Consider the following 22,614-nt stretch of genomic DNA (forward strand, 5'->3'; position numbering starts at 1 on the left):
TTCAATTACCAAACATACAAATCTTAATGTAATTTAAAGCAAACAATACATTTAAAATATATGGGTTGTATGCTATTTTTTTTATATAAAAAGATATATATCCAAAAAGACAAGGCCTAAACTTTAACAAGGGTTAAACAATCACTGTAACAGACACAATCACACACACACACACACACACACACACACACACACACACACACACACACACACGTCAAATCACTTACATTTTAGATGCAATATTGACTTTTTTTCTGTTTCAGCAGCGAAAATAGTTAAACAAAGATCACAGCAGAACCATCGAGGATCTCACAGCAACGCGTTCTCATTACTGAATGATTCAGCATTTTGAACGAATCGGTTGACTCAAAGATTCAACGACCAATCCATAATCTGTCTCATTCATGAATGACTCAGCCGTTCGAACGAATCGTTTGAACGAATGAATCAATGACTCGCTCATTAAGACGGTCGCCTGGCGACACCTAATGACGGTTTAGTGATATGTTTAAAAGTATCATTCTTTCCAACGATTGTTAATTAACTCATATTTGAAACATAAGCTATATATATATATATATATATATATATATATATATATATATATATATACATATACACATGTATACACAAAAATAAAATAAAAACACATTTGAAGCGTGTTTGCTTACTAAATTGTGAGCTGAACGAAAGTTGCAGCAAAGATCAGCAACAGGAGTCAAAATTCATTAATCACGAGAGTGAAGAGCTGACTGAAAAAAATGATGACGGAATATTTTGTGTAAAAGCGCCTATTTAAGCGAATCTGTCATTTACTCATTTGTTGTTGTGTTTTACCTGAAAACCGGAAACAATCGGCCCCCGATATGGTGCTAATTTTAAAGTGACACTAAAAAGTATGCGGCTGCACTGGCATTCATAACGGTGCGCGTCCATGGCGACGAGCGAGCAGAACAGAGCGAACGTTTTTTCATTTCTACTTCCATAGAAATTCATTCGAGTGCACTGCGAGCGCAACCACTATAAATGTCCGTGCGGACGTCCTTATACTTTACTTTCACTTTTATATTAGCGATTTAAAAGGCCTCGCTGGTGTCTAACGTCGATTAACCGGTGGGAAAAGATCCTCACAGCCACATACCTAATATATTTATATTTAATTACAATAGCCATACCTGATAAAAAAGTTTTATGTACTGAGTTGATATCATTTTGGACACAAGAGGGCAGTATAGCCCTTTGTATTACTTGATGTATTTATTTTTTAACTGAATAGCACATTCTGGCTGTTTTTAAACTTGTACATTATTCTTAAATTGAAAACAAGAATAAAATGGGTTTAGTTCTGATATTTGTGTAATTTTATCTAGAAATAAATGGTGTATAATTAATTTTTTAGAAGATATGAGGCTTTTAGTGTTTACTTTTTTGACATGACTTTAATCCCTCGCCATAGCAAAACAATTTGAGATATTCAATAGCCATTCACAATTTAGCTTCTTTAATGTATTTTCATCATGTTGAAAAAGTTTGGTGGGAATTGAATAAACCACTTAAGAGGAGTGGGTAAAAAATCAGAGGCTGATTTTGCCAAAAATCCACATTAAGACCAAAATAGCCCACTTCCTGTTGGGCTGGCTTAAAGTTGTTTGGCCCGATGAGATCTATATGTGTACCGAGTTTCATAATATTACATGCAAGTGTGTTTAATTTATGGACCAAATTTTCTGACCAAGTTTATGGACCAAGTTAATTTAATTAATAAACTAATTATATAAAACTATTTTCAATGCACTACAATTCAACTGGTTATATGCCTTTACTTATTAATACAACTTATTTAAAAAATACAAGGCGTAAGACATTTATTTTCTTTTTTAATGCAGGCCAGACCAAACAGCAGTGAAATGGTTAATCTAGCCCCCCTCCCCCTCCCCACACTCACAGACACACACACACACACAGAGACGTAGGCTCAGAGAGAGAGAGACATAAAATGACAATTTTCAAACCAAAATATCTGACTTCCTGTTGGTTGGAGCTATTGAGTGTAAATTAGAAAGTTGTCTGGCTGGAGGAGAATAATACACATACCGATTTTTATTACTGTAGATAAAATTAATCCCTCCACTTTTGACAAAAGGTGGCGCTACTGAGCCCCTCACCACGCCCGTTTCTGAAACTTTGCACATGTCTACTGGCTAATAAATGTGATGCGTCTGTCGAGTTTCATGCAATTTCAAGTATGCTAAGAGTCTCAAAAGCATAAAAAAAGAATATTAAAGTTTGATGCGTTGCCACGACAACAGTATCTAAGATATCAAGAATCCATTCACAGGTCTACATCTGCCGTGTGTTTACATTATAGTAGTGAAGTTTGAAGCAAATCGGGTTAAAATAAGAGGGTGATTTCAAAGCATTTTGAAAGTGACACACTTCCTTCTGCCAGTTGGTGGCGCTATAACTTTGACTCACAAGAGTCACATCCATGTGATCGGCCTCTTACAACGAACACACTACTGAAGTTTCATCAAGATCAGTTAATGTATGAAGAAGTTATAACACACTTCCTGTTTCCATTATTCGCCATAATTTCGTTTCCTCGCCACGGCCAAACCGTTCGAGATATCAAAAATCCGCTGGCAATTTTTCATCCTCAATTGCTTGACTTCATGCACACCGAGTTTGGTGGTGATTGGACGAATTTCCTAGGAGAAGTGTTTCGAATTCCATTGCATGCGTTTCCAAACAAACCATAATAGCCGACTTCCTGTTGGGCTGGGGTAAAAAGTAAAAGTACAAAGGATAAGTAAACCGATGAGATCTATATGTGTACCGAGTTTCATATTCTTACATACAAGCGTGTTTGATTTATGGACCAAGTTTTCGGACCCCGTTCCAGGGGGCGCTGTCGAGCCCCCCTGCCACGCCCGGGTACCACCTTCACCCCGACCCTGATGGCCGCGGGTTCTGACCCGCGTGCAAAGTTTCAAGAGTTTTCGTGCACGTTAAGAGCCCCAAAAGTGCCCGAATAGTCGTAAGAAAAAAAAAATAATAATAATAATAATCCTTAGGAAAACAATAGGGCCTTCGCCTTTTCAAGGCTTGGACCCTAATTAGAATAAAACTTGTATGTGAAAACTAATTAGGGCCCAAGCCTTGAAAAGGCGAAGGCCCTATTGTTTTCCTAAGGATTATTATTATTATTATTATTATTATTATTATTATTATTATTATACTATTCCACTTTAGTTTAGGTAACTAAAGGCACCGGGGTTGCGGTGCCGCCGGCTTGGGCCCGTAATCGCTGCTCGCAGCTATATTTATATATATATATTTTTTTTTATTTTAAATTTTGTGCAAAATAATCATGATTATCAATTTTCTTGTTATTGTGCAGCCCAATTCTAAAGGGTAAAGTAAATCCTTCTTTCAATAAGATAAAATGAAAGATGAAATTGCCAGTAGCGAATTAAATTTCAGGGTGGCCCCCTAAACCCGCCCCTGGCTCCGCCCCTAGATCCCGCACCCACCCCTGGCTCCACCCCTATACCTGCCCCTGGCTCCTCCTCTTCCCACACATGCCTGCCAATCCTTCCCATTATAAACTCCGCCTAAAAGTGGAACCCAGAGCAATCCAGATAAATTAGGGGAAAAGTCTTAGAAGCAAGAGTGTGTAGAAGGATTCTAGACGTTTATCTGAGGAGGAAGAGAGCCAGTGCCTCCTCAAACAACTGCATGAGAAATGAGGCAAACACTTAAGAAATATGACAATTATAACTGCATAAATGATTGGCTTTTCTAAGTGCCTGTACAGTGACACCAGCGCCTCTTATTCCTCTGAGTGCATTGTGGGTAATTGAGAAGGAATGTGGTAAAGTCACATGATCGGAGGCACTGCGCTATGATTGGATGTCCACGTGATAAGTCCCGCCTCTTGCTTTCGTGCGCGTTCTGAATGAATAAATAGTGGTGTAAATGGGAAGTTCATAAAAGTAAAAACTTTTAAAAACTAAAAAAACTCATCTGCTGTGTGACGTTGAGATTACAGGTAGATCTGTGTGTCTGTGACCATCAGTGTTTCTGAGCGACTGATGAGCCCAACATAAAGAACAGATTAACATACAAACTTGTATTGATTGTTGATTTCTCAATGGTGTAAGAAATGTTAATTTATTTAACATTTAGTTTAACTGTAACTTGAATGTACAATAAAAACATCCAGAAGATGTAGCTGTAAACGAGCTGTACATACCGAGGTTTAAGTTTAACCATGACGTAAGATGGCTGCTGTGGTTAAACCAGGAGAAAGTAAACACGACTGCTTCTGCAATACCATACATCAAGGTAATCGCTCACAGAAACGATCACGCAAACACGGTTGGAGCGCTTGAGATGGATCGACCCAAACACTGATGTTATTGCAGTTTAAGTTCAGTCAGAAGAGAGAATGGAGTCACACAGACCTCACATTTAGGCTGAGATGCCAACTGATCACTGGTCATTATATAAACATCTATCTGGCTTAATTAGTTAACTCTGCAAAATAATCTCTCCAGACTTCAAGTCAAGTCACCTTTATTTATATAGCGCTTTTTACAATACAGATTGTTTCAAAGCAGCTTTACAGTGATAACAGGAAAATATCTGATCTGGATATTGCCCGGATCCGGCTGACTACATCATGTGTTGTGGTCATGTCTAGGTGCAGGTCCAACAATCTGATCTGGATACGGCCCGGATCCGGCTGACTACAGTTAACGACTAGCGTAGATGCCATTCTTAGTATGATGTAACGAGTACATCAGGTGTTATAGGAAGCTTTATACTTATACACTGTAAAGGTACTTTGTGACGTGTGAAAACCTGTATGCGACCTTGACTAAACGTGTGTGTGTGTGTGTGTGTGTGTCTCCCCCAGCTCTTGCAGATTTGAGCCATCCTCAGAATCTCTCTGTTCAGAGTCTCAACACACAGTATGTTCTAAGCTGGGACTGGGCTGACGATCAGCAGAGCGCCATCAACGGGACGCTCACCTTTACTGCACAGTATCTCTCGTAAGAACACCATATCTCTGCTTTCATACATAACATCATATTTTTTCAGGTTATTGAGCCAATCTAATTACATTTAACAAAAGTAGAAATACCACAGGTCGTAATAGATTCTTGTAAGAGATTTGATTTAATATTTTTATATATTGATGTTATTTTCTTTCAAATTTCTCATTATTGTTATCTGTGCAGATTTTTTTAAACTTATTTTTCTAAAGCAGAAATGAAAATCTGCATAAATTAAAGGCAGTACAACAAATACTACATTAATGTGTAATGTAGAATTATTTTGAAGAACGTGAAGAAGCCTTCTGTCCAGGGTCAGTGACTGCTGTACTTCACATGATGAATCGAGTCACTCATGTGGTCTTTCCTCCAACAGGGCGGTTTATTCCCGTAAGCCACCTCATGAGCAGATCTGGAAGACCGTGTGCGCTGATGTTCTGGAGCGGCGCTGTGATTTCACTGATGCCGGACTGAGTTACGTGGGCTTATATGTCCTGCGTGTGCGGGCCAACACAGCAGAGCAGTTCTCTAACTGGACTAGCATCAACTTCTGCCCAGATACAGAGGGTGATTAAACGGGTCTGTTGTAATCTGGCCTTGGCTCTTGATTCTGCAGTGTGACCAAAGCTCTGTCCTTCTCCTCTCTAGCTGATCTAGGTCCTCCGTCCAGTGTGAAGCTGACCTCTGTTAAAGGAGATCTGGAGATCATCATCGCTGACCCTCTGAGCAGCACCAACAAGTCCATGAAGACCATTGACCTGGTCCCTGACATGTCTTACCTCATCCACTACTGGAAGCGGCCCGAAGGCTATCAGGTATCTGTGTGAAAATGACCAACACTTGCACTCCATAGATCAGTGGTCCTCAACTCTGGCCCCTGAGGGCCCCTCTCCTGCAGAGTTCAACCCTGATCAAACACACCTGCCTGGGGACCTCTAGTGTCCTGCAGAGATCAGTCCTGATCAAACACACCTGCCTGGGGATCTCTAGTGTCCTGCAGAGATCAGTCCTGATCAAACAAACCTGCCTGGGGACCTCTAGTGTCCTGCAGAAATCAGCCCTCATCAAACACACCTGCCTGGGACCTCTAGTGTCCTGCAGAGATCAGCCCTGATCAAACACACCTGCCTGGGGATCTTTAGTGTCCTACAGAGATCAGCCCTGATCAAACACACCTGCCTGGGGTTCTCTAGTGTCCTGCAGAGTTCAGCCCTGATCAAACACACCTGCCTGGGGTTCTCTAGTGTCCTGCAGAGATCAGCCCTGATCAAACACACCTGCCTGGGGTTCTCTAGTGTCCTGCAGAGATCAGCCCTGATCAAACACACCTGCCTGGGGATCTCTAGTGTCCTGCAGAGATCAGCCCTGATCAAACACACCTGCCTGGGGATCTCTAGTGTCCTGCAGAGATCAGTCCTGATCAAACACACCTGCCTGGGGTTCTCTAGTGTCCTGCAGAGTTCAGCCCTGATCAAACACACCTGCCTGGGGTTCTCTAGTGTCCTGCAGAGATGAGCCCTGATCAAACACACCTGGCTGGGGTTCTCTAGTGTCCTGCAGAGTTCAACCCTGATCAAACACACCTGCCTGGGGTTCTCTAGTGTCCTGCAGAGATCAGCCCTGATCAAACACACCTGCCTGGGGATCTCTAGTGTCCTGCAGAGTTCAGCCCTGATCAAACACACCTGCCTGGGGATCTCTAGTGTCCTGCAGAGATCAGCCCTGATCAAACACACCTGCCTTGGGTTCTCTAGTGTCCTGCAGAGTTCAGCCCTAATCAAACACACCTGCCTGGGGTTCTCTAGTGTCCTGCAGAGATCAGCCCTGATCAAACACACCTGCCTGGGGATCTCTAGTGTCCTGCAGAGTTCAGCCCTGATCAAACACACCTGCCTGGGGATCTCTAGTGTCCTGCAGAGATCAGCCCTGATCAAACACACCTTCCTTGGGTTCTCTAGTGTCCTGCAGAGTTCAGCCCTGATCAAACACACCTGCCTGGGGACCTCTAGTGTCCTGCAGAGATCAGCCCTGATCAAACACACCTGCCTGGGGACCTCTAGTGTCCTGCAGAGATCAGCCCTGATCAAACACTCCTGCCAGGGGTTCTCTAGTGTCCTGCAGAGATCAGCCCTGATCAAACACACCTGCCTGGGGTTCTCTGGTGTCCTGCAGATTTCAGCCCTGATCAAACACACCTGCCTGGGGTTCTCTGGTGTCCTGCAGAGATCAGCCCTGATAAAACACACCTGCCTGGGGATCTCTAGTGTCCTGCAGAGATCAGTCCTGATCAAACACACCTGCCTGGGGTTCTCTAGTGTCCTGCAGAGTTCAGCCCTGATCAAACACACCTGCCTGTGGACCTCTAGTGTCCTGCAGAGATCAGCCCTGATCAAACACACCTGCCTGGGGACCTCTAGTGTCCTGCAGAGATCAGCCCTGATCAAACACACCTGCCTGGGGACCTCTAGTGTCCTGCAGAGATCAGTCCTGATCAAACACACCTGCCTGGGGATCTCTAGTGTCCTGCAGAGATCAGCCCTGATCAAACATACCTGCCTGGCTGGGGACCTCTAGTGTCCTGCAGAGTTCAACCCTGATCAAACACACCTGCCTGGGGTTCTCTAGTGTCCTGCAGAGATCAGCCCTGATCAAACACACCTGCCTGAGGATCTATAGTGTCCTGCAGAGATCAGCCCTGATCAAACACACCTGCCTGGGGATCTCTAGTGTCCTGCAGAGATCAGCCCTGATCAAACACACCTGCCTGGGGACCTCTAGTGTCCTGCAGAGATCAGCCCTGATCAAACACACCTGCCTGGGGATCTCTAGTGTCCTGCAGAGATCAGCCCTGATCAAACACACCTGCCTGGGGATCTCTAGTGTCCTGCAGAGATCAGCCCTGATCAAACACACCTGCCTGGGGACCTCTAGTGTCCTGCAGAGATCAGCCCTGATCAAACACACCTGCCTGGGGATCTCTAGTGTCCTGCAGAGATCAGCCCTGATCAAACACACCTGCCTGGGGATCTCTAGTGTCCTGCAGAGATCAGCCCTGATCAAACACACCTGCCTGGGGATCTCTAGTGTCCTGCAGAGATCAGCCCTGATCAAACACACCTGCCTGGGGACCTCTAGTGTCCTGCAGAGATCAGTCCTGATCAAACACACCTGCCTGGGGATCTCTAGTGTCCTGCAGAGATCAGCCCTGATCAAACATACCTGCCTGGCTGGGGACCTCTAGTGTCCTGCAGAGTTCAACCCTGATCAAACACACCTGCCTGGGGTTCTCTAGTGTCCTGCAGAGATCAGCCCTGATCAAACACACCTGCCTGGGGATCTCTAGTGTCCTGCAGAGATCAGCCCTGATCAAACACACCTGCCTGGGGATCTCTAGTGTCCTGCAGAGATCAGCCCTGATCAAACACACCTGCCTGGGGATCTCTAGTGTCCTGCAGAGATCAGCCCTGATCAAACACACCTGCCTGGGGTTCTCTAGTGTCCTGCAGAGTTCAGCCCTGATCAAACACACCTGCCTGGGGATCTCTAGTGTCCTGCAGAGTTCAGCCCTGATCAAACACACCTGCCTGGGGATCTCTAGTGTCCTGCAGAGATCAGCCCTGATCAAACACACCTGCCTGGGGATCTCTAGTGTCCTGCAGAGATCAGCCCTGATCAAACACACCTGCCTGGGGATCTCTAGTGTCCTGCAGAGATCAGCCCTGATCAAACACACCTGCCTGGGGACCTCTAGTGTCCTGCAGAGATCAGTCCTGATCAAACACACCTGCCTGGGGATCTCTAGTGTCCTGCAGAGATCAGCCCTGATCAAACATACCTGCCTGGCTGGGGACCTCTAGTGTCCTGCAGAGTTCAACCCTGATCAAACACACCTGCCTGGGGTTCTCTAGTGTCCTGCAGAGATCAGCCCTGATCAAACACACCTGCCTGGGGATCTCTAGTGTCCTGCAGAGATCAGCCCTGATCAAACACACCTGCCTGGGGATCTCTAGTGTCCTGCAGAGATCAGCCCTGATCAAACACACCTGCCTGGGGATCTCTAGTGTCCTGCAGAGATCAGCCCTGATCAAACACACCTGCCTGGGGTTCTCTAGTGTCCTGCAGAGTTCAGCCCTGATCAAACACACCTGCCTGGGGATCTCTAGTGTCCTGCAGAGTTCAGCCCTGATCAAACACACCTGCCTGGGGATCTCTAGTGTCCTGCAGAGATCAGCCCTGATCAAACACACCTGCCTGGGGATCTCTAGTGTCCTGCAGAGATCAGCCCTGATCAAACACACCTGCCTGGGGATCTCTAGTGTCCTGCAGAGATCAGCCCTGATCAAACACACCTGCCTGGGGACCTCTAGTGTCCTGCAGAGATCAGCCCTGATCAAACACACCTGCCTGGGGATCTCTAGTGTCCTGCAGAGATCAGCCCTGATCAAACACACCTGCCTGGGGTTCTCTAGTGTCCTGCAGAGTTCAGCCCTGATCAAACACACCTGCCTGGGGATCTCTAGTGTCCTGCAGAGTTCAGCCCTGATCAAACACACCTGCCTGGGGATCTCTAGTGTCCTGCAGGGATCAGCCTTGATAAAACACACCTGCCTTGGGATCTCTACTGTCCTGCAGAGTTCAGCCCTGATCAAACACACCTGCCTGGGGTTCTCTAGTGTCCTGAAGACCTAGATTAGCTGGTTCAGGTTTGAGCAGGGCTGAACTCTGCAGGACAGAGAGTGTCTGAATGTGGCATCTACTGTGGCCTAGTAGAATCCCTGATGTCAGCATCATTTTTGAGACTGAAGGAATACAGAAGTGCTTTTAATAGCATGATGACCACGTCTTTTAGAAAGACGTTGGTTTCTAATCTCTATCCAGATTCTTCTCTCTCTTTTTTTTGAACAATATATTTAATCATTTTTCAGTTTACATATCACATCAAATTACTGTACATAATGAATAGCAATCATGTAAAACACAGTAAACTTTTTTTCACCCTGTTCTCCCTCCCACCCACCCCCCACCCCACCCCCAAAGGAAAATACAATAAAAAATAAAATAAAAATAATATATAATAATGATAAATAAATAAAATGTAATACAATTTTATTTACAAAATGTAATACAAAATACAATAATAATTTAAAAAAAAAAGAAAAAAAAAGAATAATGTTTTATTTTAAAGACACCTAAATCAGGTAAGGAGTGTTTCACATGTGTATTTAGGAGACCATGATGCTAACCTACTCCCTCAGAACTTGTTCTTGTTGTAGCAGGTTACCAACATTTACATTATGCCTTAAGAAGTTAGTAAAAGGTCTCCAGACATCTTCAAAAGTATTTTGTTTATTTTTGACAATGTACGTTATCTTTTCCATTGACATGTTTAACGCCATTTCTTTAATCCACATTCCAATTCTTGGCTCATTGATATTTTTCCAATTAAGAGCAATTGTACGTTTAGCTTGTAAAATACACGTCTATGAATCTGACCTCTCTGCTCTGTACGGGAGGGCTGGTAGGATACACACCCAGGATAAAAAGCTTAGGATCCAGTGGTAGTTTCTTTGATAATATTTGGTCAATCATATCAATAATACCTTGCCAAAAGGGTTTCACTTTCATACATTCCCATATACAGTGGTACAATGTACCTCTTTCCTCATTACACTTTATACAGGTATCAGGAATGTTATCGTTAAACTTGTGCAACTTGACAGGAGTTATGTATGTACGCATCAGCCATTTGTACTGTATGAGTTTCAAGCTAGTGTTGACTGTCTGCATCTGCGCCTTCTTACATGCCTCATTCCAATCCTCTAGGGATATTTCGTCATCTATATCTTCTTTCCATAATCTTAGTTTTGATTCTGAGGATTCATCCGACCCAGACACAAACAAGTCATACAAAGATGAAATTGAACCCTTATCATAACAATGTCCTATAATTGCTGCTTCTAGTGGGGAAATGGCCGGTATGTCTAATGAATGATTTTGAGATGAGGATATAAAGCTTCTAAGTTGAAGATATTTGAAAAAGTGGGTCTTTGGAATGGCATATTTGGTTGATATTTCTGCAAAGGGCATAAGTACTTCATCTTCACTGTACAAATCCTGCACTTTCTTTAACCCTTTTTCAGCCCATATCCGAAATCCTGCATCACATTTCCCTGGTTTGAAATTAGTATTACCCCAAATAGGACTGAAACATGACAAGGAGGATTTAAAATTCAAATATTTACATGAATGAAACCAAATATTGATCATATTCAATACGATAGGATTATCTGTGTTTTTTCTCAGGTATTTGTGGTCTGCTGAATACAGGTATAGGTGCAATGGTAATCTTGGTGTAATAGAACAAGATTCCAAATCCAACCAAGCAGGAGGGCTTTCAGATGAAAAATAAAACATTATTGTACGCAGCTGAGCTGCCCAGTAATACCATTGGATGTTTGGACATTTAAGGCCTCCTCGGTCAAATGGTAGGTATAATAAAGATAGACGTAGTCTGGGACGCTTATTTTGCCAAATAAAGTTGGTAAACAATTTCTTAATTCTTGTAAATAAAGATGAGGGAGGGGGTAGGGGAATATTCTGGAACAAATAGATAAATTTAGGGAGTATATTCATTTTCATAATATTTATCCTGCCAATCATTGAGATATGTAAGGATGTCCAACGTTCTATTGATGAGGTAACATCTTTCAGAATTGGGTCATAATTTATCTGGGCAATCTTATTCACCTCGGGGACAATTTTTATACCCAGATATGTAAAATTATCTGTTGAGGTGAAGGTAGAGGAATAATCCTGGCAATTTTCCCTCTCTGATTCATTAAGTAACATTATGGATGATTTTGAGTGATTAACTTTGTATCCAGAAATTTTCCCAAAAGTTTCAATGAGATCTAGGAGTGCAGGGATAGATCTGCTCAGGTTTTTCAGGAACAAAATTACGTCATCTGCAAATAGTGCTATTTTATGTTCCAGGTGACTTTCTCGGATTCCATAAATGTCACTATGCATCCTCACCCTTATAGCAAAAGGTTCTATTGCAAGGATAAATAATAAAGGTGATAAGGGACTTCCTTGCGGGCAACTTCTAGAGATGTTAAAAGGTTTAGAGACCACATTATTGGTCAAAACTTCTGCGGAAAGCCCAGTACAAAGCAATCTAACCCATTTACAAAAAGTATCCCCAAAGCCAAAACGAGTGAGCACCTCAAATAAGTAGTGCCATTCGACGCGGTCAAAGGCCTTTTCTGCATCAAGAGACAGTAAAGCCGTGTCTTTTGCACCTCTCTGGTTATGTAAAATATTGAGCACTCGTCTGACATTATGAAAGCCCTGTCTACCTTGGATAAATCCATTTTGGTCCTCTCCCACCACCAGAGGTAGCAGGCCCTCCAATCTTCTTGCAAGAACTTTGCTAAGTATTTTTGTATCTGAGTTTAAAAGGCTGATTGGGTGCATGTTTTCACATTTTGTGTTAGGTTTTCCTGGTTTTGGGAGTAAAGTTATTAGGGCTCTCCTCATGGATGTAGGGAGAAGGCCATTCCTAAAAGATTCCTGGAACATTTCCAACAGGGGTGAAATTAATTTGGATTGAAATTTTTTATAAATATCTATAGGTATGCCATCTGGGCCTGCTGCTTTTCCAGCCTGCATACAGCTAATTGCTTCTACAATTTCTAATTTTGTTATTTCTCCATGTAATGCTCTACTTTCATTTTCTGAAATTCTAGGAATATTAAGGTTGTTTAGGAATAGTGTTTGTTTATCAAGATTACGAGTACCCTCAGAGCTGTACAGTTTCTCATAAAATACCCTGAAGGCCTCATTAATTTCTGTAGGGTCTACTATGGTTCTACCGTTTGGATCTTCGATGTAGTTAATAGACATTTCTGTTTGTTGTTGTTTAATGCGCCATGCTAAAAGTTTCCCAGGTTTTTCCCCTTGGTCATAAAAGAATTGTTTAAGTCTCATTAAATTAACTGCTGCTTTGTTAGCTGACAATTCATTGTAATTTGCTCTAAGTAGAAGTAATTGTACATGTAGGGTTAGGGTTCTCATCTAATGTCTTTATTTCCAAATGTGAACTCTTTTTTTTTTGAGCTGGTAAAGCTAATTATTTGACCCCTAAGAAAGGCCTTAAATGCCTCCCATCTTATGCTAGCAGAGGTTTGAGAAGTATTACATACAAAGTACATGTCAATTTGTTTATCTAAAAAATCTATAAATATGGGGTCTGTAAGCCATCCTGGTTGAAGACGCCATTTCGGGGGATCACTCACAAGTTTAGTATCTGTATAAGTGAGTGAAATAGCTGCATGGTCAGATATTACTATACTACTATACTGACAGTTGTCAATTTTTGAAACAAGTAGTGCTGAGACCAAAAAATAATCTATACGTGAGTGAGTTTTATAAGTGCTGGAATAACAGGAGTATTCTACTGCATTGGGCTTGCCATGCCTCCATATATCCAACAAATTTAATTATTTCATAAAATGGCTTATTGTCTTCCTCGAACTAGTGTGAGTATTATCTAAGCCTGATGATCTATCTCTTACTGGATCTAACGTGCAATTAAAGTCGCCAGCTATTATGTATTGCCCAGAAAGATTTGAGACAGTCAGAAACAGATTATTATAGAATTTAGGGTCATCATCATTTGGGCCATACACATTTATCAGATTTATATTTTCAAATAATAACATACCCTGAATTATGATATATCTACCAGCAGGGTCCTTAATTATATTTTTTATTTGTAGTGGGACAGATTTATGTATTATTAGTATCATCACTCCTCTAGCATGGGTGGTATAAGGAGCTGACAACACTTGACCCTGCCATCTTCTTATTTTAGAAATATCCCCAGCCATTAGATGAGTTTCTTGCAAGAAAATAATTTTTGATTGCAAGAATTTTATCCTGTTCATCACTTGTTTAACCTTTGTGATTTTATTTAAACCCCTACAGTTCCATGAGGTACATTTCACCTTCAAACTACTGGACATTAGTTATATAAAATATCCTTATGATTTGTTTTGATAAAATAAAATACATTGATAGCAACACACCCGTAAAAAAAAAAAAAAAAAAAGAAACAAACCCCACACACCTTATACCAACCGCTTATGACCGAGACGGGTCTGCGCAGCCGTCTATCTCTCGCTTTTAGTTATTTCCTTCTTTTTAGCTCTCTCTGCTATTAAAGAAACCAACCTACTAACCAACCAATATTATTGTAATGAACAATGCAACATTTGTTAACATAACCATTAAAGGGTTATACGATTACGCACATACCAGATAATAACATAACGTTACCTGAGGACTGCGCTGAAGGGAGGACAAAAATATAAAAAAAAAAAAATAATACAACTATTGGCCATGTAGAGTACCGGTATGTGATGGGTTGTACGTCCCATATGTGTCATTTTAAACTTTTCGGTAGTCTAGGATGCGAGTCATGTGCGTATGTTCTCTTGCATCCATGAAAATAAACTTATTTTGGCCATGAGGGTGTAAAAGAAACCAAGACAGTCCCATTTTATGGAAAAGGGCAAGCAAAAATAATTGTCACTTTCTCTTGTGTAAAAACAATATAAGCCTATAGGCAGCTATTGCCGTTAGCCACATTTTCCTGGTAAAGTAGCCTCTGCCATATAGGTTTGCCTTGATCCTTCAAAGAGACTGGACAAATTTGTCTATTTCAGCCGGCGTTTGGAAAGTGTAGGACCTCTCCTCATGTGTCAGCAAGAGCCGTGCTGGAAAGATGATTCTGTGCTTATGAATACCCTTGTCTCGCAGCTTCTTTCGCACGTCATCATAGTCGCGCTGCATCTTGTGAACACCAGCGGAGAGGTCTGGGTGAAAACGGACTTGTTCGTTATTGTAAAGAACATTCCCATTGATCCTGGCTGCCTTTAATACTCGCTCCTTGTCTTTGAAATTCAAGAACTTCATAATCAGTGTCCTCGGGCGTGTCATGCGCGAATCGTTATTTGTCAGAGTGCCGATTCTGTGAGCCCGCTCGATTACCAATGTCTCCCGCGGTTCCATTCCCAAAACCTCTGGTATCCACTTCTCAAGAAATGTAACCGTGTCCAGGCCCTCTGCTTTCTCCGGTAGGCCCACCAGTCTCACATTGTTCCGTCGGCTTCTACATTCTAAATCTTCCACTTTGTTTGAAAGAGTTTTAACGGTGCTTTCCAATGTGCTCACTTTGGATATTAGCCCATTAACGTTGTCTTCAGCATCAGAAATACGTTGTTCCTCGTGCGCTATGCGCCCTGTGCATTCCTGTATCTCCTTTCTTACCTCTGTAATTGTTGTTTGCACACCATCTATCTTCTTATAAAGGCCACTTTTCAGAGACATTATGGCTTTCATTATATCCCGATTATTTTCGCCTGAAGTTGCTACTTCACCCTCTCCTTCGTCAAGACCGTCTTCCATAGTTGTCATGGCGTCGCTAACTTCTTCACCCTCAGAGTGTTCGTCTTCGTTTCGTGCTTTTTTCTTGTCTTTTTTGCCACCTTTACGTGACATTTTAATTCCCTGTACTCTTATGTACTTGTTGCTTAGCGTTATGTACACTTCTGGTTGGTATTGTAGGATTAATTACATGCTAACAGCAGAGCTAAAAAGTTGCGACCTTTTAGCACCTCGCCATAACCGGAAGCATCAGATTCTTCTCTCTTAAAGTACTTTAGAACTACTTCCAAACACACCGAGGTCCTGAAGCCTGAATATGTGGATGTCACTGGATTTTTGCACCATTAATCCACCAAAAATGATAATATTAAAAATGATAATAAAGGTACTGCTGAGTGAAATATAGCGTTCCTGCTATAGCTAACCCATTCCCTCTCCTCTTGTGCCTGTGCAGAAGGCTAAAGTCTTGAAGACGAAGAATAATGCGGTGACACTGTCTGAGCTGGACCGATGGACTTGTTACTGTGTGAGAGTTCAGAGTCGCTATGACTTCTATAACAAGACAAGTGTCTTCAGTGACACACACTGCACAAACACCGAAGGTCAGCAGATCCATCACACATATACACACACACACACACACACACACACTGAGTTCAGTTTGCTTTCTAGTGAAATCCTTAAGTCATATATGGTTGTTAATAACTCTTTATGTCTGATAACAGATTTCATGTGTCATTTATGAGTCACGTTTCATGTTGTGCTTCAATAAAAGGTTAATGATCAACCCACACTCTGTTTCTTAAACATACAGCCATAGAAATAAAAACTAAATATGCTACTCCAGTGACACACTTTACCCCTCGCTGCACCTTAATCTGAAGCAACTTTACCTAGTAAAGGCTGCCATTCTGAGAAACATGATTCATTTAATAAATGTAATTCTCTTAAGCTACATAATTTATATGGTTATTCAGCAACATCCATGACATTTATAACCTACCAATTATGGATCATGTTACATAAGGCAGAATCTATGGTTCAGATGTCATGGCTAGTCCAGCCCAGATTGAGTGTGAGACGTGTAGAGATTGAATGCTGTGTGTGATTGCAGGACTGACTCCATCCTGGCAGATATGCCTGTACTTCCTGTTGTCGCTGGGGCTGTGCTTCCTGCTGGCGCTGCTGGTGTGGTTTAGCTTTTACAAGGTGTTCAAGTCCTTAAAGAGCATCTTCTACCCAAATGTTCATCTCCCGCATCATATTCAGGAGGTAAAAACATTTATACTCTGTTATATGCTTTGATATCACAAGGTTTCAATGACCTTTGACCAAATATGTGTCAGTTAGTTATGCATAGATGAACTGTTCATCAAAATATATGTATCAAATTTCTCCAGGAATGAAGACAAAAGACAGTGTTTATCGAGAAGCATTTCAGTTGAATCATAATTAAATTAAGCACATTTTACTACAGTTACCTGTTCTAACCTGTCAAATGACAACATATACAGTTTCTGCAATTCCTGCTCTCTGCTAGAGAAAAATCTGAGCTTGATTCCTGCGATTGCCTAAAATAAACTCAGTATAACTGGAACAGTAAACTGAAAAAAATGTATTATTTTACATATTTAAAAAAAATCTCTATCATTGCTTTTCCTGCATCAGCATCCCTCACACACTTGATTTGATTCTTGGATATTTAAGAGGCCCTTGATCTATGCCATTAGGTTATCAGACATCATAGATATGTGGAGATAAGTAGATTTGATGAATCAAACCCAGTTGTGAGCTCTTGTCCTAACTAACAGTGTCTTGCACCGATTCTAAAACAGTTGATGACAGACAGTTGTGAAGTATTCCTTTTTCAATTGACATTTCACAAAACATATGCATGTTTTTACATTACAATTTAGTCATTTTACTTTGTGTCCAAGTAATGTCCATGTGCCGGAAATGTACAGTTTGAAGATAATACAAATCAAATCAATACAAATAGTTATGTATTTTTTGCAGAAACAAAGAGCTCATTAAAGCAATTATTACAAGTTTTGAACATAATGAATACAATATATAGATAATTGTTCAGTGGAGCATGTTGATTAATTGAAGTTGAAGCGTCGTCTCTTCACAGGTGTTGGGTAACCCGTTGAGTGGACACACAATATTACAGCGGTGTTCACACACACTGATCCAGAACACACACTGTGGTGTTTCATACTCGGATGTGCTGAGGAAAGTTATCTCTGAGCCTGCTTTAAAACTACAGCACCTTCTCCCAAACACGCTTGGCCAAGCCTCTCTCAGCGTCACTCCTGATTAATGTTCTGAAGGGAAGGCAGCTCACTTTACTATATTACTATTATATTACGATTCTAAATTATATTATTATTTATTATATTTACTATATATATGCAGCGGCTGGAAAAGCCTGTTCTGGCAGTGATCCTCTGTGCTGTTACTGTACAGTTGTGCTGGCCTCACTGTTCCCTGAGAATGAGAACGATTGTGAAAGCGGTGTAGTTAGCGTGTCATGTAGATTGAGATGTGGTTTGGTGGTCTGATCTAAATGCCAGAGCACAGCTGTGTGACGCGAGCCGTCTCTCACCGCTCGTCTGTGTCGTGGCTGTCTAAGCCTCGTATTAGCTTCGTATTTCCTTCTGTTTTTCCGTATTTCTCTCTTTATTCTGTTCTGAACCATCATTTAACTCAATAGTACAACTCGGACTGTTGGCCATTATACGGCTGGAACCGCAAATACGGTTTGCAGGGTTTTTCCTGCATAGACAATTATGAGGCGCCCGCCTCCGTCAAATTTCGCGCCGCCTCTCGACAAAACTCGGACAGACAGCCACGTGCTCATATACACTTTTTCCACCGTGACAGTTCTGTCGCGATTCCCGCTTGTGTCCATTCTCTAACTGTGTAGTTAGCCGATAGTGCTGCACGGATCATAATCCGCGGGTCGAGTAATAAAAACATTACATTCAGTCGAGGGTGGATGACAGCTAAACGAGTGTAATAAAGACACGGAACTCCCATCATGGTACCTAATGTACGGACGGTTACAAAGTTGCGCTGTTGAGTCTCGCGCAGTTATTTATAACATTAATTATAGTTAAGAAACCTACACACGACCAGAGTGCTGTTTTCCTGAATGCCATCACGATTGAAACCGAGATATTAATTTCATAACAGTTCAATAAACAAATAGTTCAAATTAAGTTACTTACATTTTTAGTCGTTTTTGTTCTGTTTTAGCAGGGAAAATAGTTCCAAACAACAGAACCATATCGCGTCTCACAGCAACACTCATCCATGATTCATTACTGAATCATTCAGCGTTTTGAACTAATCGCTTGAGTCAAAGATTCAATTGCCCATTATTAAACCGCCTCATTCTGAATCAATCAGCCGTTTGAACGAATCGTTTACATTAATGACTCAATGACTCGCTCATTAAGATGGCCGCCTGCCGCCTCCTACTGGCGGTTTAGTTTCAAACTATCATTCTTTTCAACATTCCTTGTATATTCAAAAAATATTCAAAATAATCTCATTTAATACAGTTATAATTTTTCAATGTAAATTATTTAATTTGATTGGTAACAGCCTAGTATCTTATTATTTTATTTGAATGTATTGATAAAATGTAAGAATTTTAAATTGAATTTAGAGCATACATTAAATAAAATTAGGGGGAAAATGCCCTTTATAAAGGTACAAAAAATTGTTCTGATAAGAGTGTTTTCAAAAATTAAACATTGACAATAAGTTTAAAGGGAGTAAAGCCTCTGTTTAGGCTATAAAGAAAATGTAATTTTCCCAAAAGAAGAACTTTTAATTTAAATAAATGTTAATTGTGTGATATGTTACCATATTATCATGCTTAATTGAATAATTGTAATGTGATGATCAGATGCAGATATCTAAATCAAAGAATATGGATGGCTGGCGGGTGGATTCTTATTTATTTTTAACAACAGATTCGAGTGACTCAAAGTGCACCAGATTAATGAATTTATCTTTAAAATGTACAGAATTTTCTCCCGGGGGGGCATGCCCCCCGACCCCCCTAGTGTTACAATTTTACCGCCTCATTTTGAGCCAGGAAAAACCCTGGTTTGAACATTGATTGTTGGTCGTAGAGCGAGACACTGCTTCACTGCTGCTCGCCCTGCGATCGACTGCTTTTGTCAGCCTCGTTGCCTGCTGTGAGTTTTTGTTTTCCCGTCTATCGTGCGTCTACATTACACCCATACCACTAAAAAGACGTTTTTTACCCAAGACTTGAGTCATAAATTAGTATAAATATTAATAGCATCACTGGTTGCATCATTGCTAACTTACTGTCCATCTGTTAAAATGGCGAATATATCAGGTGTATGTTATCTACCTCTTGGTGCAGATGAGAACAAATCTGAATTGCTTGCGGTGCAGTCTGAATTAGAAGCTGTAGAAAAGCAGATCCGTGACCTTCTAGAGAGACAAGCTGAGCTGAGAGACCGGCGTTTAGCTCTTGAAACATCACGCACTGATGCACACGGATCAGTAATTAACGTTAGTAACCCGCTGACGCTGACCTCGTCTACTCCGTGCGTTTCTCAGCATTGGTCCCGAGCGTCCAGGTCACGATCAGCCATGGTTTCATTCACTCCGGCTCCAACACACCACCACGAAGCCTGGGTGGTTCCGCGGAAGCCGCGAGCCAGGACAAGAATCCTTTCGCCCCTCCCGGTTTTCGAGATCTCCACTCAGAACCGATTCTCCCCTCTTCGTGAAACGGAACGCGATGCTGTGATCATCGGCGATTCCACCGTCCGACACGTCCATGCTACGTTAGGTAAAAGTAAGGTGCACAGTCACTGCTTTCCTGGTGCTCGTGTTCTCGATATATCACTGCGCGGGTAACTGAGATCTTGAACGGTGACGAGCGCGTCGGAGCTGTTGTGCTGCACGTGGGAGCTAACGACATTAGGCTGCGACAGACGGAGGTTCTGAAGAAAGACTTCAGGAGCCTTATCGATACGGTACGCAGCACATCGCCTGAAACATCGATTATTGTGTCTGGACCGCTTCCTACGTACCGACGAGGGCATGAAAAGTTCAGTAGATTATTCGCGCTAAATGAATGGTTATTGTCATGGTGCAATGAGCAGAAACTGATTTTTGTAAATAATTGGTATCTGTTTTGGGAGCGACCAAGGCTCTTCCGCGCTGATGGCTTACACCCAAGTAGAATCGGGGCAGATCTTCTGTCGGATAACATCTCCAAGATGTTAAATACCGTTTGACTAGTAACCAAAAATCCAAATCACAGTCTCTACTGCACCAATTTAATTGATATTAATACTAGTGTAGAACATTGCATAGAAACTGTGTCTATTCCTCGTTTACTAAGATCAAATAATAAATCTACTGCAGGATCTAGAAAAAATCTAATTGTTATTAAAACAAAAAATCTCGCTAGTAGTGAACAAAAACTATTTCTAAAGCTAGGTCTCCTAAACATTAGATCGCTCACACCTAAGGCGGTTATTGTAAATGAAATGGTCACAGATAATAATTTCGATGTTCTGTGCCTTCCTGAAACCTGGCTTAAACCAAATGATTATTTCGGTCTAAATGAGTCTACTCCGCCAGGATACTGTTATAAGCATGAGCCCCGTCTGATCGGTCGTGGCGGCGGTGTTGCAACAATTTACAGAGATACCCTTAATGTTACTCAGAAAACTCGTCATAGGTTTAATTCGTTTGAAGTGCTTGTGCTAAATGTTACGCTCTTAGATGTAAGAAAAAAATCCCTATTATCTCTAGCATTGGCTACTGTATATAGACCTCCAGGGCCTTATGCTGATTTCCTAAAAGAGTTTGCTGACTGTCTATCAGATCTTTTGGTCAACGTCGATAAAGCATTAATTGTTGGAGATTTTAACATACACGTAGATAATTTAAATGATGCGTTAGGGGCTGCGTTTACAGATTTATTAAACTCCTTCGGGGTCAAGCAAAACGTCACCGGACCAACTCATCGTCTTAATCATACACTCGATTTAATTATATCATATGGAACCAATCCAACCGATATAGATATTGTACCGCAAAGTGATGTCACTGACCACTATTTGGTAACTTGCATATTATGCACTGCTATAATATGTCATGCTGCGCCACGTTATCGACCAGGAAGAACAATTCGTCCATCCACCATAGATCATTTCTCAAATAGCTTATCTGATCTGACTCAGCTGCTGCCTGAACCCAAACAAACAGATGAACTAGACGAACTAACTAGCACTATGAGCTCCATTCTCTCTAGAACATTGGATATTGTTGCACCCATTAGATTAAAAAAGGTCAGAGAAAAAAGTATAGCACCATGGTACAATAATACTACGTATGTTTTAAAGAGAGAAACCCGTAATTTAGAGCGTAAATGGAAAAAAACTAATTTAGAGGTCTTTAGAATCGCGTGGAAAGACAGTATGTCACGTTATAAAAAGGCCCTTAAAACGGCCAGGGCGGAGCACCTCAGCAAATTAATAGAAAACAACCGAAATAATCCAAGGTTTTTATTTAATACCGTGGCTAGACTAACAAATAAACAGACGTCGTCTGAACAAAATACCTCGTTACAGTTTAGTAGTAATGATTTCATGAACTTCTTCACCGAGAAAATTGAAAGCATCAGAATCAAAATCGTAAACGTTCGATCTCTGCTCGCGCCTTATAATTCAGCCGCAATTATCACCCCGCAAGAACAATTACAATGCTTTACAACCATAGAACAAAAAGAGTTAAATAAACTTATCACTTCATCTAAAACAACAACATGTTTATTAGATCCTATACCAACTGAACTACTGAAAGAAGTGTTACCTATAGTGGAAGAGCCTCTTCTCAATATTATTAACTCATCTTTATCTTTAGGTCATGTTCCAAGAACGTTCAAGCTGGCAGTTATAAAACCTCTTATTAAGAAACCACAATTAGATCCAAATAACCTAGCAAATTACAGACCCATTTCGAATCTTCCATTTATGTCAAAAATATTAGAAAAAGTTGTGTCCGCTCAACTCGGCTCTTTCTTGCAAGAAAACGACAT

The 22,614-nt window shown here is 41.4% G+C and overlaps 1 protein-coding gene across 2 annotated transcripts in view; it reads left to right on the forward strand.

Annotated features, from left to right (window-relative positions):
* Window positions 1–22,614, forward strand: part of LOC143747180 (interferon alpha/beta receptor 1b-like) — a 68,854-nt gene that overhangs the window by 16,094 nt on the left and 30,146 nt on the right. For both annotated transcript variants that reach the window (XM_077239733.1, XM_077239742.1), the window contains exons 2-6: window positions 4,922–5,057; window positions 5,437–5,627; window positions 5,709–5,875; window positions 15,964–16,111; window positions 16,624–16,781. In XM_077239733.1, the coding sequence (XP_077095848.1) occupies window positions 4,922–5,057; window positions 5,437–5,627; window positions 5,709–5,875; window positions 15,964–16,111; window positions 16,624–16,781 (800 nt within the window). The remainder of the gene's footprint in view (window positions 1–4,921; window positions 5,058–5,436; window positions 5,628–5,708; window positions 5,876–15,963; window positions 16,112–16,623; window positions 16,782–22,614) is intronic.

The sequence above is a fragment of the Siphateles boraxobius genome, unplaced genomic scaffold (genome assembly GCF_051911475.1).
Source record: "Siphateles boraxobius isolate OS27281-9 unplaced genomic scaffold, OSU_SipBor_1 100, whole genome shotgun sequence".
Taxonomy (NCBI): domain Eukaryota; kingdom Metazoa; phylum Chordata; class Actinopteri; order Cypriniformes; family Leuciscidae; genus Siphateles; species Siphateles boraxobius.